Source organism: Mytilus galloprovincialis, chromosome 9 (assembly GCF_965363235.1).
Source record: "Mytilus galloprovincialis chromosome 9, xbMytGall1.hap1.1, whole genome shotgun sequence".
NCBI lineage: Eukaryota > Metazoa > Mollusca > Bivalvia > Mytilida > Mytilidae > Mytilus > Mytilus galloprovincialis.
The window spans coordinates 40,426,824-40,447,289 of record NC_134846.1 but is presented as its reverse complement, the minus strand read 5'-3'; the positions used below and the strand labels follow the sequence as shown (position 1 = coordinate 40,447,289).

The following is a 20,466-nucleotide window of genomic DNA, read 5'->3' as shown; positions in this document are numbered from 1 at the left end:
AAAGAAAACGTTAACGGCTGATGTATGTATAATCAAGTCAACGGAGAACAAATAAGATTGACACTAACAAACGTCAGTCACTTAATCTATATAGCCTCTTGAATTGGGACAGATAAATAAATAATATGGCGTGTCTAACATGAGTGTGGGCTCCCAACTCTCCCTAACCTTGAACAGCTGTTAAACAGCATAAGCGGACAAGATAAAATTGAATTGAAATCAGCTGAAGTGATCAGAACGACACAAAGCACATAAAAAGCTAACACAAACAACAAATATGTTTAAACAAAAAATAATGTGTATACAATATCATGATAATTGCGTTCTGAAAGTTTGAAAAGAAAGCAAATTGAATTATAAATTTATTTTCAGTATTTCGGAATGAAAATAGACAAAAAATGAACCTCTATATCAGACTTAAATGTTAATAGTATGGATTGAATGTGATAGTTACTAGTTCTCAGAGGTATGCCCATTATAAGTCATTCTTTAAACATCGTAGTAGTCGGCATACATGTTCTATGCACATAATTGGTTGTAGTTATTTCTTAGAGAAAAGACTACCGACCCCAACAAAATCTAGTACTATTAAAACACCAAAATAACTGGCAGTTTTGTCAAGGTAGAAACTATTTGAACACTTAACACTATTGAGCTACATGTATGCTATTTCCAAAGCAATGCCATGGTGATAAAGCTTCATCAAAATGACCATGAAGCAAACAATGAAACATATATATATAAGCACACTTGCTGAATGTTTGGATCGAACTAATGGTTTAATGTAGAGCAAAATCAAGTAATAGAGTATACGTAATAAGAATACAATTTAAATGTTATGGAAATTATTCACGTATTAACAGCTTGTTTAACTGCATCTGTATATCAGATATCGATACTTGTAACTAAATGATAAAGGCATTTTTTTGAAAAATCGTAAGTTTAAAAGTCTGTTTAATCCCAAATATCACATATTTACGTTTTTACTTGTAAATTAAAAAGGTAAACTTTTTGTTATAAGTTGTCCATGCACAAAACCACTTCATTATCATGATATCATTTTACATTGGTAACATTTATCATGTTGTAGTATTCTGCTGATTCAATAGGGTCGTAAATATGGTCAGATTGTCTCGACACAAAATGTGTACTTTCATAGCAACAATTCTCTGGAATTGTGCTCTTTCCTCCGATTCTTGCTAAAGATTCTTTTTTTAAGTCTGCGAGTTACTGTCTATTAACCGGCAATTTAGTTCTTAAGATTCAAGGGGTCGTAAGTGTGGTCAGATGATCTGTCTGTAACATTTGTACATTCATATAAACCAGTTTCCTGTATTCTACTGGTTGCTCCTGTTATGGTACGATCTTCTGCATTTTCTATGACCAAATTCCTGTGTACTGACCTACAATGAGACAAATTTGATAAGAAGCCAATTTCTATAATAGGCTATTAAATGAATTCTAGATGGATACCTGTGAAAAGGCTAGAGAAGTCATAACATATTTACATTGTATCACGAAGTGCAGTATTTTGACAATTTTTTTTAAATCTTTCAATCAATCTCATCCCTAGAGTGTTAAGTTTTACAGTTACTGAACATTTCGGTTTATATTGCTGATAAAAAAGCGATAAGGAGGAAAGCATCGTATGCTATCCCAACCTTTATATCTTTTAATTTGACGGATGAATATGTAATACTATATTTATTCATTCTTTAACACTTTTGCGGTAATGCGTTTCCCTCGGTTTTAGTTTGTTACCCCGATTTTGTTTTTTGTCCATGGATTTATGAGTTTTGAACAGCGGTATACTACTGTTGCCTTTATTGCGGTATCAAATTTTTTTATTTGAACCATGAAGATTTAATGAGGTAAGGCCAATTAACCAAGACACTAATATCATATGGCCTAAATGAGAAAAATTATAAATAGGAACTTTTCAATGATTGTTGTTATTATTCAGAATCAATGCTGTGTATTTGTTTCCATATGCTAAATGTATCCAGATCAGAAAAATAAATAACCATACGGGTATAGAGGAAAATTTGATAAAATCAAGTTCAGCCATGACAGTGTCTTTCTATGTGTTTGAGCATCACTGCTTATTAATATACATTGTACGTTGGACACCAACGAACGTTTGTCCTTCCTTCTTAAATTGATTTACAACCGTATTTTGAACGTCAATTTTAGAAACTCTACATGGATTAAAACAAAATCTATTAATTTAGGAATAATTTTCAATAAAAAATCCAAATAAACTAGTTATTCCATTCAATTTCAAAACAAGCAATGCATTTTGAAAAACATTTAGAAAAAACATTTAATTTAAAAAAAGACATCCTCTTTAAAAAATGTGAAAAAAAATTGGTGGATATTGAAACAAATTTCAGCATGAGATATTTAGTACCAATGTTTCAAATACTAATCAACTGAGAAATATTCTTTTTTGTAAAAGATGCAAGGCATTTCAAACACCAGTCTTAAATGAAATATTTTACTAAAAACTCATGATGTATTTTATAAAAAAAAAGTGATACATAAAAAAAATACCGTTTTAGTCGGAAATTCCTCGGTGCAAAAAGATATTTTCCCCTGTATTATATTTTTAACTTACAACCCGAAATATCTAAAAGTTTGTATGCTAACCATATGTATTAGTTTAAATTTGAAAGACAATACCTTATAAACCATATTTTTCATGGTGAATTGATAAAGATTAGTACTTTCGAACACATTCTTTTCTGTTTATGTTCAGGCTTATGTTTTCTCGTTTCAGAATGCTTCACATTTAGGTATGTCTCGGCTTTTTGTGGTTTTCTTATTGCGGTATTGGTTTTGCTTATTGATGAAGGCAGTACAATGACTTATAGTTGCTATACCATCTAAGTTTTATCGGATACAATTTTACGTTGAATGCAAACGATATGAACCTACTTATATTATAAGACTAGGGGTGAAGTAATTCTGACAATTTAAATAAACTGAACTCTCGAACAGATATTGTTAGACGTCGATTTGAGATATACTTTTGTGTAAATTCGGGATTTACACTTTTTGGGACTCGGGAACTATTAATTATTTTTTCGGGATTCGATATAATAAGGTTTTTTCTGGATTTCGGTATATACCTCCGAAAAATCGGGATGACACTCTTCCTATCACTCCCTCAGTCTCTACAGCAAGCAATGTTGAGGACAAAAGGAAACTTATCCTGTATGAGTAATAGAAATTTTTAAATATTTGCAATTCTTTCAAAATCACATAACCTGCAGATGTTGTATATTTCTTTAAGTTGATTGACTATAAAAAGAGGATGCGTATACTACTTCCCAAACAAATAGACGGCGTATTATATTATGTCAGGACTTCAGGCTAAGTTCATAGGATCTCTGTTAAATATAGGCGTGGCAAGCCATCACTTTTATCCAATCAACTGTCCTTCATGAGAAAGATTGGCGTACGCTTGTAGTCAAAACAATGTCATTTGTATGATGACATATGATACAGAATTTCACCAAATTTGACCTAAATACATTTTATGACTCAATTTAAAAAAAAAAGATATTTGTCACTCCATAATCATAATGTGTCACCCTGTTGCCATGGAAACATGACTTTTCAGATAAAAATAAAGGTTATTAAAATCTTGTTAAAATTTTGTTTGTAGACTGGTCAATATCATGTTTTCTTCAAGCTTATATTATTTTTTTCAAAAGATTTAATCGGCAAAAATGCAGATTTATCAAAGTTTTCTACTTTGTTAAGAATTTAGTGGTTCCATAGATCCTTAAAATATGTGTATGTTTTCATTCCTTTCCACACTGATTTCAAAGTATTATGTGACTTTAATATAATCTATACAATATAAATAACAAAAAAAACTTGTAAATAGAATGAGATATTCAAGCAAGTCTTTAAAAAAGTATCAAGAAAATGTTCATTATTAATTATTGAGAATATAGAATTATCTCCCCTGACAGAACTCTTCTGATATAAAAGCATACATGGTGTACACAGGAAGTATACACGTCAAATGGAAAAACTTTGCAGACAACAGTGATCAGTATTCAACAGGGTGTTAAAACATTATGGATAGTAAATAACTATGTCCCTTTGTAGCTTTAAAAGCTCACAGCTATGTGAACGCGCAAGTTAAAATACCTTCTGACTTCTTTGTCAACATAATTGCAGTCCATTTTTCTTACTGAGTCTGGTCTACTGCCAAGTGATATTACACAGAAGTTTCAAGTGTGTAGCGAACATTTACACAGGTTTTGAATAAAAAAAAGCAGGCTGTAAATCTTAAATATTTGGGATACATGATATAATTTCGTCTCACAACAAAGACATGCATAACGAAACGGGCCATCAATACTGAACTATTATGGATTAAATCAAAATGTCATTTATTTCCAAAATAAGTGACAACTATTATAAAAGTTACGAGGAACGGTCAGGTTTTCTCTCAATTTTGAACTGTGCAAAATTACGTATAAAGACACATTTTGTTAGAAGATCTGACAGTGATTTTTTATTCAATGCAAAATACACATAGGTTTTGTGTTTCTATTGACATTCAGTAATAGTGGGAGATATTATGGACATAATTGTGCAAATCGTGATACAAGCATGCAATTTGGTATATGGGTGGACTAAATGATATTAAAAAAAATCAGCTGCTGGCCATAATTTTTTTTTTTTTTCAAGATGGCCACCGCTCATTTTACAAATGGCGTCATATTCAATTGGTCACATTTTGTAAATATTTTGAAAGCTGTGTAATAGGTATAATTAATCCAATGTAAGTTTTGAAAAAACTTGAATTACAGTTCCTAAAGTACGAAAAAACAATACCTACATGAATAAAAAAGTGACTTCCGATCCCAAAATGGCAGCAAAACGTTGAAAATGTCAATTTTATCATTTCTATCAACTTAACAAGAGATATCACTGACTTAAAGTTCAAATGCATATATAGTTTGTTTAGAAAGACAGGTTGCTTATCTTATAATTATCTGACAGTTATCAATACACCAACCTGTATACGGAAGGAAAGAACGGTAGCATTTACAGTTACCAACACAGTTGAATTTCTTGCATCTGCATTTCAAAAAATCGTGACATGAGAATCAGTGGCAACCAAAAAAGTTCATTTTGGTTTCCGATTGGCATTGTTTTTTTGTTTACCCAACTCCTGTGTTCATGACTTGGTATATGAACCTGTCGAATGCATAGATCCGGACGAGCCAAAACATGTCCAACGTGATATGTGTTTCTTTTGATGTGCACCAAAAGATTAAAATTGTTTGCAAGGAAGCAGCGGCCTTATGATAATGATTTTGTGGTAGGCGGAGTGGCATCATAAGGCCGCTGCTTCCTTGCAAACGGTGATGTTTCCGTGCACGATGCAAACAAATACTTTTATGATGTCCATGTCTGTATCTTCATACAAAATCGGGCAAAAACGTCCGTTACATCTGAGAATACTTCCGATGTCTTCCAAGCCGACCTCTTCACTTTTCAGCGAAGTGCCGACACAGTGTCACATCCACTAAATGCATGGAAGAAGGAAAAGCTGCTACACGAGGACCAAAAACATTTGATATGACATGTACAGGAAGCCATCGAAAGTCTTTATTCCTCAAAAACTTATCCACAATTTATCCACACCTAATCTTGCGAGTACTGCAATTCCTAATACTACTACATCTATGTCAGTACTACTTAAAATTACTTTTTACAACCATTTTCAGAAGCATGCTTATCATGGATAATCATTTGTGTATCTGCTTTTTTTTATGGTTACAAGGAAATAGCTGGGAGGTATCCGTATTGAAATTGCAAAGAATATTTTCACCTTGAGAAGTATTAGCATTTTCATTAGTCTCGAAAGAAGCAATTCTGTCGGCAAGAAACATGAACAATTCCGTTTTGTTGTCATCTTCACATAGAAAACTACTACAAGCCCTTGGCGTTCTACCAGGACCAACTTTCCGTATAGCACCAGTACTTTGCCTTTTGTTTTCGTCCTAGCCTTCAAATAATTAATTTAGTAAACATCATATCGATGTCTACTCTTGGATACTTAAAGAAGGAAGATTTTATGTAAGGCAGTATGATATCATTTGCATCGGCTGCAGTGAGGGCACATGTCCATCCACTTTCATGCAATCATGATATCACTCAGAATTTTGAAACAACTCATGGACAATCCACCAAACATGACGATAAACTTGTGTTCTTCTTACAAATCTGGCCATTCCAACTGAAATTGCTTAGCCAATACCAAAGGGTTTATCTGCAGATATAATTGTTGTTTGCCCGATATTTAGAAATTTAACCACCTTTTTCACCTTATTCATCGAATGCTTGATTATTGCGTGTTTTCTATGTGCGTACAGTTAGCTCTTGTAATGCACACGTTGTTTAATTCTTGATAAATCTTTTCACTAGTTACCCCCTTAAAAATGATTATATCATCCATAACAATAATAATGAAACAATCAGCAAAGTAACTTATTAAACATGTTAAAAAATAAGTCTATTTGTGCAAATGTCAACAAGGAGGGGGTAATTGCTTTAGCTTATTTGGGTCATTATACATGTAATTCGTTATAGGGGTTTACCTAATTGACGTGAACCCTGATCTTCTTCAATTTCCACCTGCACCTTCCAATGTAAAAGTACGTGTCATCACACTGCCATGTCAATGGTTCAGCGTTGAAAGACCGAATCCGAAGTGGGCTATAATTAACTGCATTTTATTTACACTGATTTCAATTAGGAGAGTATAAAATACAGTTTTGCCCTGAATTCGGTGAAATTGGACACACCCAAATTTCCGGATCTTACATTTTATATTATCCGGAAATTTAGATCCGTATATTTTCCCAAGTTTGGTGCAAACATTTATTTTAAGAAAGCAGTACATTCTCTCTAAAACGCCAACTGAAAAATGCATTCGGCGTTATGACGTCGCAGTACTGATAAGGCGTCAAAGCTGAACAATAAAATAGCCTTTAAGGACATCATAATTATTTGAACTAGCACAAATTGTACCACATGCCCCTGGATATCGTAATGTTGGTACAAACTTAGTGGTGGACAGATCTTGAAAGTTGTCCTTTCGCTTTGAAACAGAGACATTGTTGTTTTTTTTTCAATATGAAGTTTAAGAACCATAACAGATTGTCGCCTTTGACAGTTATTTGACATCAGCAACACGACAGGTGCCACACGTAGAGCAGGATCATCTTACCCTTCCGGAGAACCTGAGATCACCCAGTCTTTGGTGGGGATCGTGTTGCTTAATATATAGTTTTCTATATTGTGTCTTGTGTACTATTATGTGTCTTTTTATTTTTAGCAATGGCGTTATCAGTTTATTTTTAATCTATGAGTTTGACAGTCCCTGTGTATCTTTCGTCAATCTTTTATCGACTTTGATCACTGAACATTTTGTTAGGCTTGGCTTGACTATTCGTCATTTGAGAACCTAAAAGAAAGAAACCTTTTAAATGAGTTGAAAAATGTATTATTGGTTGACCGTCCACTATCATTAGGAACCTGTTTGTTTCATACCTTCGTCTGATAAAAACGACTGCAAAGATAATGCAGATCATACCGGTAATACCCATCGGTACTCCAACAGCAACTCCTGGAAAAAAGAAAAAAAAAAGTATTATTTTGTCTTTTATATTGTTCAAAGATTAATTTTACGATTTATAATGATTGGATTAAATATCAATTTAAAAAAAAAGTTAAAATACATAGGCATCAGAAGATGTGGTATGAGTGCAAATAAGACATATCTCAATTCAATACATGTCCAGGGAGTTCATTCATTTTGACACACAGAAACTTTTATTAATCTGTTAGCTATAACGAACGTAAATCATATAAGAACTGATAGATTTTACTTTCGTAGGCATTTGGTCAGTTTTAACACAGGCATTCGTCTCAGAAATTCTTTTGCTATATATACCTTTATATAACACAAGGTACTTAACTTGTGATTTAGAAATATGTCAGCTGATGGCGAAATTCCGTTATGTGCCGATTTCTCGGCTGTCAACACAACTACAAATTGTTATGCCGAAAATCAAAATTGATTTATCGTCACAATGGTGTAAAACACGCCTACTTTTGTTGTCGTAATCATCCGTAGCAATCCTACACAAGTATGTCAATCGTACTTATTTCGTCCACCTACGATGAATTGGAAATAAACGTCTCGTCTCTTTATATATCTCGGTTTCCGATTGGTCAATTTAAGGGGAAAGTCTAAATGATTCTAGGAGTTATCTGATCTTGTTTCATTTCATACGTAAAATCAAGAGAGAGTCTGAATGACATTGACGTCATGGGAAAATTTGTTTCTGAGAAAGGAAACTCGTAACTTATTAGACATACCACAAATAACACTTGTTAGATTTTTTCACGGTATTTTATACAATTTTTCTAACTGGCCATGGGTGATAAGGTCTATTCAAACAAAAACTAACAGTTTTTCTGAACAAGTTTTATAATCTATCTTTTACTGCGAGTTTTGTGTTTTCAATCCATCGTCGATAGACGAAATAATTATCATTGATATACTTGGGTAGGATTGCTACGGATTCATCCGACAACAAAAGTAGCCGCGGTATACACTATTATGAAGATAAATCAATTTAGATTTACGACATAATAAGTTTAAGTGGGGATGACATCCAAGAAATCGGCATATAACGGAATTTCGCCATCGTCTGACATTTTTGTAAATCACAAGTTAAGTACCTTATTTATATCATGGAAGTATTATATTGACAGGAACTACAACGATTTATTAGCACTTATTTATAACCCGGGGAGCTCTGTAGAAAAGATATGGAAACTGACTAATTAGTATGTTATCGTTAATAGCCCTTTGTGACCATGTGCGATGCCGCCGTCCTAAACTGACCAGACATACTTCTTATCATCACGTGGTTTTTATTGCGAAAGGTTATCTCTAATACCTGTCGGAAAACCCCTTTGTTTATTTCAATCTCGTCTGTGGTCTTTTAGAATTATTCAATTTTTCAAAACAAATCGACTGATATACAAAACAAGAAAATCGGACGAGAACTTTGAATACTACAACGTTTTGAAATGGTGAGTGACAATATTTCATTAGTTTGTGGGTTAAGTTTAAATCGTAATTAAGGTGTGTTCCGGTTACCGCCGGTTAAAAATAAATATATTTGATAAAAATAAATACTGTGAAGTTTCGAGTAATCTATATAGTTAAGGTACTGGATAATCCTGGAAAGTAGAAATTTCCAGTTTAAAATACGAAAATTAATCGAACAAGTACCAACATCAACAAAATACAGCAGAAGTAAAACAGAGATCTCACTTCGTTGTGTAGCTATTTATATAATGTTGGTTAATATCTTTTTAATTGTGAATATAAAAACTTCATGTCTACCCGCAATTGAAAGACCTTTCCGATCATATAAAGCCATGGTCAGTATTTTATCATTTGAACATGTATGACTATGCCAATATATATACTAGCCAAGATTTAAAAAAAGGCTTATGACCCGAGTATTGTTTTCTCACAAGGACAAATCTTAAAGTTATCAACTCTACTGTAAATCTAATACTTTATATGTGCACTTAAAAAACAAGGTTTAATGTCTATACCAAAAACCAAAAATCAACAAAAGCAAGAAAGCTAACATAAATATACAGATAGCAGACTTCAGCCATTTGTGTCATCAAATCAGAACATGGGAAGATACTGAAAAGGTAGCTAGTACCTTAGGCTGGATATCTTCCAATGGAATTGAAAACAGAATATTTATGAAAATTCAGGACGATTATTCACACATTTCTAAAAGTTTTTCAGAAAATAACATTATTTTAAAGGTTTCAGGAAGGGTTGTGCGGAATGATATCTTTCAGGAGTACACCAACAAGTATGACCCTGAGACTGTTGAAATGCTTATTCGAAAGTTAGAGACCATGAAAATTTGTCCTGGAAATACAGACTTTAATGATGTGTGTTTGCCAATTTGCAATCCAACACATTTTATGTGATAAAATTTTATTTTGCACTCTTTGCTTTTACATTCGATAAGATGTGACGAATCATCCGATTTACACGAACAATATATCTCACTTTCAAAATGTGAGGAAAAAAAATCATCGGGTATATTATCTGTCTCAAATTCATCCATTGTCAAAGTGTTTGTTTGGAATTAATGATTGTATGTCTCGTTCACATTCATCTATACACGTGTGTATAAACTGTTTCCTTAGGATTTATGACAACATCCGCTTTCTTCATGTATTTCCGTACTCCGGAAACGACCGACACATGACTTTATCGCAATGTGCCACACGCTGGTGTATTAATATAGTGCCATGTTTCAAGTTAATTAACATGTCATTAAATGGTACGCGGCATCGCAGATGAACTGTTTGAAGTCGGGTCGTAGTAGTTCCTGTCAATATAATACTTCCATGTTTATATTAAGGTATATGGATTTTTTTACCGAGACGAGCGCCTGTGAGTTTTAATCAATTTTGATCATCCAGCATAACCACAGCTGTAGCTTGTATCGTGAAAGGCAATTAAAATTTTTTGTGCGTTTAGTATGGATTCAAATTCACTTCAAACTGTTCATCAGATTTTATAAAACGTAATTGTCCAAGGGAATACAAAATAAAAAAAAGACTAAATAATTGTTGATTCATAATCAAAATACGTACATTGTACATATACTAACCCGTATTTGCTCGGATTCTAGGTTATCAAAACATGTTGTTATTAGTCAAAAAGTGTATTGAGTAATAAAACGAATTATACCTAAGGTTGGAAATCCTGATTTTACTGAGGTCAATTTTTTTGAAGAAGGATTCAGAACACATTCCTCTGGTATGCTGGTACCTATGGAAAAACAATGTATCAATATTTATAAAAGTCTACATAAAACGGTTAATTGTCGAAGTATAGTTAAAATATCTAATTATAACAATACGACCAGGGGCGTAGCTAGGCATTCATTCAACTGTAGGCACAAATCGGCAGGGGGTCTGGGGGCCGCTTAAGGCCCCAGCAGGTCCAGGGCAGAGCCCTGGTAGGGGGTTCAGGGGGGGGGGGAACGGATTTCAGCCTTTTGGCTAGAAAGACACCAACCATCAATATTTTGATTCTTAAACCTTCACCCTAGCCGCACAAACACATACACACATAGTCGATGCCTAATGCAAAAGTTCTGTTCTGTTCATACTAAAGTAACAAAATTCAAGAAATTCGTATTTCTTTATATCCCGCTCTACTGTAAAATCCCTACCTGCTTAGGAATTTGAATAATTGTGGTCATTACAGGTAAATATATACTCAAAACTACTGGAAGCTAGTTGATGGATTGATTTTTAAACATCCAGTGTAAAATATTAATGCAAGTTTAGAACAAACAAAAAAAAAACAAATTGATTATTTACAATAAACACAACAGGGAACTTAGTCCTATAATAGGTGTTGTACAGGACGAAGGTCTGGAAATTTGAAAATGCCATGCATTGGAAAATGAGGGATTATTGGATAGGAGCAGAAACTTTGCCTTTCAGTAGACCAACTACGAACTCCTCAAAGAGTGGCATTTTCTCTACAACTAGGCATAAGATTAAATGTCCCCATTCTGACAAAACGTGACTACGTATTTATACATCCTGCACAGCCAAACGGACGACCAACATTGGCAAGTCGGGTGAAGACAAAGTGGAAAGCTAGTTGAAAACTAACAACAATTAATTAAAAATTCATGTGTCTAAGTTGAGGTTCATTCAACTTTTTGTTGATAGAATTGAAATGATCTGAACCGAAGTTCTAGTTCATAGTTTCTATATAAGGTACACACATAAAAAACATTCAATTCTATCCAATGATCCATTCACTATTAAAGGACGAGAGACTAGTGTACACATGACATTCGATAATTAGAGTTGTGACAACTTCACTGGAGTTCATCTACATATAACGTTGTTTATTATTTTTTTTTAATTAAAAAAAAAATATTTGTGAAAAAATTATGTGTAGGCACGTGCCTAAAGTGCCTAACGGCAGCTACGCCCCTGACGACGGATTGATTGAGGGGCGCTTTAAATGCAATGACAAATATGTATTATAATTTTGAACTATGAGACTTGTTTGTGATATGCATTAACAAGGTTATGAGACAGTACGACATGACGAGTAAAATCATCAACTTGCCTGGGAAAGTAAGACTATCAATTGAAATTAATTGTGAAATGCTTTGAAAAAAAAATTCGAAAGATACTATAGGAACACTCAAAACTCATTGTTGATGCAAATTTGGGACGCTATGGACAACAAAATAAATACTACTAACGACAAAAAGTCCACACAACACTAGAAAGACTTAGCAACACTCACACATAATTAGGCATAATTATTGTTTTTCCGCAAGGATATAAGAAGATCATGATGTGATCATGCATAATGTTAAGTTATTCTGTATCTAAATTTGGCAAATCAATCCGCCCACGTGACCTGATATTTTTGTTGCCGTTTGAGTGAAAACAAGTGCTGGTTATTTTCTTGTTTGAAATTATATAACAACCTTATATTCTATTTTGGCACTGGTTGGAAGTAACTTTACAGTAATTATTTTTTAGCAGTCAGTAAATATATATGTTTGTACCCTGACAACACACAGCACCGGCTACTGTAGATGTTTTACAACCATTTTGATTCTTTGTAAAATTGCATTCTAAAAAACTAGATTCATGTCCATCACAATGCTTGGAATAAGGAATAGTCGGTATATCTAACAATTTGTCAACAAATATAGCATTTCCTATCCATGTTCTGTACAGAGCACTCTAGCATCATTTGTATCCCATTTCAAACTACACAGGTACAGCTTTCGGTTGAGTGAGTGTTAGTATATTTCTACTCGGTGATTGTTATCAAGAGCCAGGACAGCTTGCTGGTCACCTTAGACATAACACAATAATAGTGTTCAGGTAAAAATGTCTTAAGACAAATTTTCATTCCCTATTATAATGTCAAAGTCCAAAAAAAAGGGTTTAAAGACTACTATTTGTTTCCAAAATATTTTCAACAATTCATACATGTCTAAATTATTCTTTTAAATAACTTGTAAAATCTTTGTGTTACTTTTAGTTGCCAAATTATTTTGATAGTGTTATGAATAATGCGTGTTACTGCAAATAAAAAAAAAATGACGGGATAAATGAGTGATCGTTCAATAGTTCGTCCTTTTTTGGCTTTTGAAAAAAAAATCTACATCCAACCGTCTTGCATACCCATGTCTACACCGCTTACCCCTTTTGTGGATTGCATTTTGCGTACATGTAAATATGTGGTATACATATGATTGATTGTTTTTTTTTGTCATTTGTTTCCGTAAAGTCTATTGATTGATGTATATATACTGCTATTAGTCAGATTTACTAGCTTTTTTCCATTTTATATAACATATATTTAACATTTTCATAAATAAAAAAAAAATGACTAGCATCTTACCTTCTTTGACAGTATTTGAAGTCGAGCTAGTAGTCATATCAAGTGCATTATCTGAAAAAGAAAGAATAAAACTAGGATTATTTGCTATTTATAGAATGAAAGAAGAACGCAAAAACATGTAAGAGAGATAGAGAAACAAAACGAAAAACACAAGATAAACTAGAGGAGGTTGAAGGCAAATCGGAATTGTTTTGTTCTAAGAAATATGGCTGAAACGTTTTCCAACATGGGAATTGAAACCAAAGACGAAGAACTGGATCTTTCATCACGGTATTAAATACCTAACAATATTATGCAGTGTCTTAACAAACAACGGTATATTGCTGGGCCTCCCAAGTGTACCATGAACACTAATTTCTATATTATCAAAATAAATGTTATCAGCAATCAAATTCGAACTATAAAGTTATTATGGAACTGTTTTTTTTCTAGAGGTGACGTTAATCAGATGTGGAAACTTGAAAATTTCAAAGATCTTTTAGAGTCCATACAATCTTAGACTCTTTCATCTTTCAATAGTATAGACAATTTGCATTTTCTTCACTTTACACAAGTATTCCCCATTTCAAACTAAAAGACAAATTGAAAGAGTTGGTATTACTTTGTTTTATAAAAAGATTGGCCAACCGTAGATACAAGTATCTTGTCTTAGAGTGGAATAAATCCTACTTCCTAAAAAAGCATTCTGATTCAAACAAAATTTAACTTAAACTGGCATGATCAAGATGCTTGATTTCTTGATTGACAACATATTTGTTACGCTTGGAGGACGTGTCTTTTTTTATGAGTTTGGATGTCCTTCTGGTATATTTCGCCCTCCTTTACTTTCTCGTTAGAATGTAATTCTACTAGGTTTAAATAACTGTGATGTAATTGTTGTTAAAATGGTTTGGTCCGACATTTCTGAATTTCTGAATTTCAAATGAGCGTTATCCGTATTTTGTATTTTCGAATTAAAGCTTAAATAAGATTGAATACGAAATTAGAATATACTATGACCTGTTGATGTCCCTAGAATGCTTTCTGTAGCCTCAGGATCTGATGGACCTACAAAGAAATGGATACCTTTATCAATGTTATTTCAACAAGGAATGGTACCTTTATAAATGTTATTTCAACAAGGAATCGTACCTTTATCAATGTTATTACAACTAGTAATGTTACCTTTATCAATGTTATAACAACAATGATTGGTACCTTTATCAATGTTATTACAACAAGGGATGGTACCTTTATCAATGTTATTACAACAAGGAATGGTACCTTTATCAATGTTATTTCAACAAGGAATGGTACCTTTATCTATGTTATTAAAACAAGGAATGGTACCTTTATCAATGTTATTTCAAAAATAATGGTACCTTTATCAATGTTATTACCACAAGGAATGGAACCTTTATCAATGTTATTACCACAAGGAATGGTACCTTTATCAATGTTATTTCAACAAGGAATGGTACCTTTATCAATGTTATTACAACAAGGAATGGTACCTTTATCAATGTTATTACAACAAGGAATGGTACCTTTGTCAATGTTATTTCAACAAGGAATGGTACCTTTATCAATGTTATTTCAACAAGGAAAGGTACCTTTATCAATGTTAATTCAACAAAGAATGGTACCTTTATCAATGTTATTTCGACAAGGAAAGGTACCTTTATCAATGTTAATTCTACGAGGAATGGTACCTTTGTCAATGTTATTTCAACAAGGAATGGTACCTTTGTCAATGTTAATTCAACAAGAAATGGTACCTTTATCAATGTTATTTCAACAAAGAATGGTACCTTTATCAATGTTATTACAACAAGGAATGGTATATTTATCAATGTTAATTCAACAAGGAATGGTACCTTTATCAATGTAATTAAAACAAGGAATGGTACCTTTGTCAATGGTATTACAAGGAATGCTACCTTTATCAATGTTAATACGACAAGGAATGGTAAATTACAATTAGTACTAATAAACATAAATTCGTTAAAACAGAAAAAACAATTAAATTAACTATTCATCATAGAAAATCAAAATATAAATGAAGCGCTATCAGCAAATTCATCGGCAATACATTTAATGTATGTGAACAAGTGCAAATTTATTAAGATGCAAACACCGTAATGTGTATTAAATGTTTTGATAAGACAGCAATGCTGCAACACTAAAACTTAAAATACTGGTATAGATTATGTTGTTTTTTTAAATTACAATAATGCAATGTTTGTATTTATTTTGGTAAGCTTCAGTACAAATGCATGATTTGTTGTTTTCTTATCATCAATCTTTGACTGCATAATACTTTTAACCTTAATTATTTTTCTAGATCACAATAGAAGTGTTTTGATCGTTTTCAAGGCAATTACACTTATTACTCACTTTTACAAACATAGTCAATAATGGCGAATCTTTTATGAAAAAGACACGAGTCTGTATTTGTATCTTTCGAGCACAAGGTTTTGACATCACACAAGTCTTCAAGACGATCTTTGACACAGCCATTCTTCATTTCATTGCATCCTCCTGTATCACTATAGGACGTGACATTTTTAATACGTATGGATCCATTAGAACAACTGACTTTTAATAACGAATTCGCACAGGTGTCTACGTAGCCAAAATGTTTATCTGGCCACCACATTACTAAAGACGAAAACAAGCAATCAATGTTTAAATAATAGCATATTTTGTAACAGGTATTGATATTATGATAAACATTTAGACGTTTAGTCCTTTTCATCACATTTGTACGTGGCAGTATAGATCCATACAAATACAAATAACTAGTATATAAAAATATCTATGAGCAGATAATAACAAAAAACAATATATTTCGAATTTATTAAAACAAATGCAATAAATCGCTTATTTTCCCAAACGTCTCAAAACTCGAAGATCGAAGTTTACTGCTATACAACTATCAAAATGGTGACATATACAATGTCTTTTTTTTTAGTGCACTTTATAAACATTATATATCTGATAGGCACTATTAATTAGAAAAAAATGCTTTGTTTTACGCAGAATAATTATAATAATCATCAGTTGATGGTCAATATTAAATCTATTTTAACCTGAATGAGAAGTAAACAATATTTTAGAAAACAATGACAATGTTCATCACAATTAATAATGAATAATGAATAAATAAAACTGGGTACATTTTAATAGTTGCATGAACATGCTGAATACAATGCCAGATTCAGATTGTGTCCTCAACTAAGACATTTTATTTTTTATTTTTAATTTTTTCCCATACCAACTACGTACAAACATTTAAGAAACTTTATTCAAGTTGTATTGATGCATAGTAAGTTGTTCATGTTCGGTGACCATTGATTTGGTTTAATTGACTTATTGCTTAATAAATGTCTTATTAAATATTTTTTTGAAAAACACTTATTTACCATTGAACATGTTGAACAAATGTTGAAAAGCAGGAGAAACACTTTTAAGAGATATAAGGAAAGTTTCTATGTTTCTTCAGACATAGCGTAGAATATATAAGTTTTTTTAATTCGATATTGTTGATACCGTGTGATAAGATGTCCTTCATTTGTTTAGGTATTGGTTTAGTTGATGTCTCGTTGAGATACACTACACATGTTCTTTTACACAGAGTTATAATTAAAAGAACTATAATAGTAATATAAATACATCCATTTAATGAATGTGTAAAATAGGAATACTTACTGTCACATTTAAATTTGACTTTTAAACGTCTTGGTGGAGGTTGGCAACTATTATTTGACAAAATTTGGACTGGAAGAGTACAATTATTTTGTCCAAGACAATGGTCATTAAAGTAATTATCTATAATCGAATGACATATACGATTGTTGTTGGCATTCTGACAAGGAGGATCACCATATATTATCGATTTCAAACTCATTGTGTTGTTTTCAGGACAGGTTAAGATTTGATATTTTTGGTCAGAGTTTTCACAAAAAGTAATCTTTGACTCTTCTACAAATAAAAATTATAAAACCATATTAGTATGCGTATATGCAAACTGTTATAAGTACTTTATTTATATGTAAAGATATTGCTATTTCAGTTCATGAACATCTACGACGAATTTGTGTTTTTTGTTGGCTATCAATCTATAGCGTGCGTTTGTGTTTCTTCTAAATATTGTGTCGGTTGAAAGTCACTGCATACTTGTTGGAACGGTAAGGCCCGATTCCCCCCCTTTTTTTCTATTTATTTTTAATTTTGTTTTGGAAAGCTACTTATCACGTTAAAATATTCCCTCATGTGTAAAGTTTGATTGGATGATCATCAAAACCATTAATTTCAGAAATTGGGGGAGGTGAGGGGTAAACTTTCTGTTATTATTCAAAATGTAATTATTATTCACTTTGCATGTGGTTCGTACAACGATTTTTTTATGTTTCTAGTGCCTGCGCCAAAGTGACCCAGGAATATTTTACAATATTATATACTGTGTTTGCTGTCTTAAACGCCATAATTTTCTCTGGGTCACGTAGGCACACGCAATTAATTTTTTGAGAAACAATGGCAAAAATCGTAATTTTCCTCCTTTTGGTGTTTTTTGTCCCTTTATCCCCTCCCCCCTTCATTTGGAAAAATAGAAAATAGGAGGTCAGAAACAGGCATTATTCTACCTTAATGAATTATGTCGTTTACACATCTTAAATAGCAGTTTTTATGTATGTTGGTTTTTAGTGCTTGAACATGGTACGCGTACTGCCCTCGAAATTTCTAAATATCTTTTTATTTTTTTTCTCATCGTTTGTCTATATTTAAATTTCCAGAAATGTGATCGGTTTCGGATGTGTAAGAATTCCATTCAGGGCAGAAAAAAAATGCTGCAAATGCAACTCGATACAGATATTTAACGAATTTTAAAACTTTATTTTTCTAGTGTAAATTATAAAGCCAACATAGCGGATTTCTAATAACAAATTTTGAAATTTCAATCTAATTGCTTTTGTAAATTAAACTCCTGTTTAACAAGGATTTCTTACTCTTTGGAGCAACGGTGATAAAACATTGCTGTTTCAGTTGTGACTGTTCCTTATTTGTTTACTTATATTTTGTTCTTTTGATTAACCAAGTAATTGTATATGTTATTTGATACCATAATTGATCATTTTAATACATTTCATTTGTTACCTTCAATGCTAAATTATATTCTTTAACTCTAGTAGGAATTATTTTGATTTCAATATGTTATGATGTACTACTTGCCAAATTTGGTCGTTTCTTACCGTGTCTGAGGTGCTACATCTTACAAAGTCTATCCGATTCCTTTTGCTAAGAATTACGTCTACATCGCGCTGATAAGAGTCATTAACTTGCTGTGAGGTGAGAGTTTAAATAATTAGGAACAGCAACACCACTTCTGTTCCTTTGCTTTTTGTGTGCATTTTCGCTCTGCTGCTGTTGATTTTGTGTTATGGAAACAAGATGATTGCATACCCAATACATCGTATCATTTGTATTTTCTTTGTTTAAATTACATGTATCTTGTACATGTGTATTCTTTTTCTAATTTATCAAAATGTAAGCCTATTGCAGTATACACTTAGATATAAAACAAAACTTATCAAAGATTGAATTAAAAAGAAATTACCATACAATGCAACTTTAAAGCAGGACCTAAGTTTATTAAGGTTTTTGAATGCATGTTTGCAAGATGAAAATAATATTAATCCATATCGAATATTATTTATATGAACGAAACACGTTAAAATAAAAAAAAAATCACACTGTATCATGTAGTATGTATAGACTATAGATAGTTATACAAATACTTTCATAAGAAACGTTGTACAAATCTGAATGTATATATTAAGTAAATGCTAAATAATTAAATTGACACAATAAAACCAATTTCATATTATCCTGATAAGTATGGTATTAGATCGATTAACAGTATAGCTCACCTATGGCTTCGGCTAAAAGCAAAATTTCATACACAAAGTATATCCGTATTTGAACCATCTTGAAAACAAGTAGATAGAGTGTCAACCAGGAAGATTAAATTAGCCACACATGTATGTGTACGGGAAATGAACTCGTGACTTTGAAACAAAAAAGTTTGTCATCAGATTCAATTATAGATAAAGTTGATTTAAATTATTCATTCAATTTTTATTTAAAACATCTAGATACTGAACACAGATCTAGTTGGTTTATTTTGTTTTAGCTTGAACACATATGCAACATTGTGGCTATTCGCTGATTTACCTGTTTTACAATAAGAAATCAGTAATAATCACTATAAGCATTGTTTCTTATAAATTTGAAGATGTGGTAAGATTTAAATTGTGACCGCTCGCCACCAGAGACATAATGATGTAAAATGTAGTAATTACTAGTATTATATCACCGTAGGTCTTCGACATTGAACACAACCAGTCTATAGCAGTACATTTGAACGAAGAGTTACTTAGACACGTTTTTTTAATTAACAGCTTTAACGACAGTGCTTAGGTACTAGCATAATTTGTATTAAATCTAGTTTAAATTCTTAGAGTTCTAACGTCCTCAGGCAGATTTGATTTAACACTAATTGTTGTTTAAGAACATAAATGTATATATACCTATAATGGTTTACTTTTATATATATTTTGGATGGAGAGTTGTCTCATTGGTACTCATACCACATCTTCCTATATATATAGCTCTAGAACTATTCATTTACTAATCATAAGTTCTAAAACAAAAAATGGATTTGTTCGTACCTGATAAAGGTTGATTCAGATAAAAACCAAGGAAGCTTTTTTAAGTCTTATTTTATTCCTAATTTTAATGCATCGAAGAATAGACCATTATACTAGATCATCTAAATGCATAAACGTGTATGTAATGAAGTAGGATATTTCCTGTATGCATCATTCGATTTCTCTTGTAAATCAAACATCTTAGAATTACAGTCTAGGTGTAAATGTATT

At 32.1% G+C, this 20,466-nt stretch overlaps 1 protein-coding gene across 1 annotated transcript; it reads right to left on the bottom strand.

Moving 5' to 3' along the window:
- Nucleotides 1–718: 718 nt before the first annotated feature.
- On the bottom strand, nt 719–19,536 carry LOC143045001 (uncharacterized). The gene is made up of 8 exons (XM_076217279.1): nt 19,456–19,536; nt 17,237–17,509; nt 15,923–16,186; nt 14,546–14,593; nt 13,547–13,597; nt 10,841–10,921; nt 7,585–7,660; nt 719–1,403 (listed from the first exon to the last, which is right to left on the bottom strand). The coding sequence occupies exons 1-8, from the start codon at nt 19,511–19,513 to the stop codon at nt 1,250–1,252; spliced, it is 1,005 nt and encodes a 334-aa protein (XP_076073394.1). The 5' UTR covers nt 19,514–19,536; the 3' UTR covers nt 719–1,249.
- Nucleotides 19,537–20,466: the final 930 nt, after the last annotated feature.

Bases quoted from the DNA above. Each gene is read 5' to 3' on its own strand.
- LOC143045001 (XM_076217279.1), bottom strand. From the start codon at position 19,513: ATGGTTCAAATACGGATATACTTTGTGTATGAAATTTTGCTTTTAGCC. The intron at 16,187-17,236 runs GTAAGTATTCCT...TTTCGTCTTTAG, and splicing joins AGTCAAATTTAAATGTGACA to TAATGTGGTGGCCAGATAAA. The intron at 13,598-14,545 runs GTCATAGTATAT...TTTCTTTTTCAG, and splicing joins CATTCTAGGGACATCAACAG to ATAATGCACTTGATATGACT.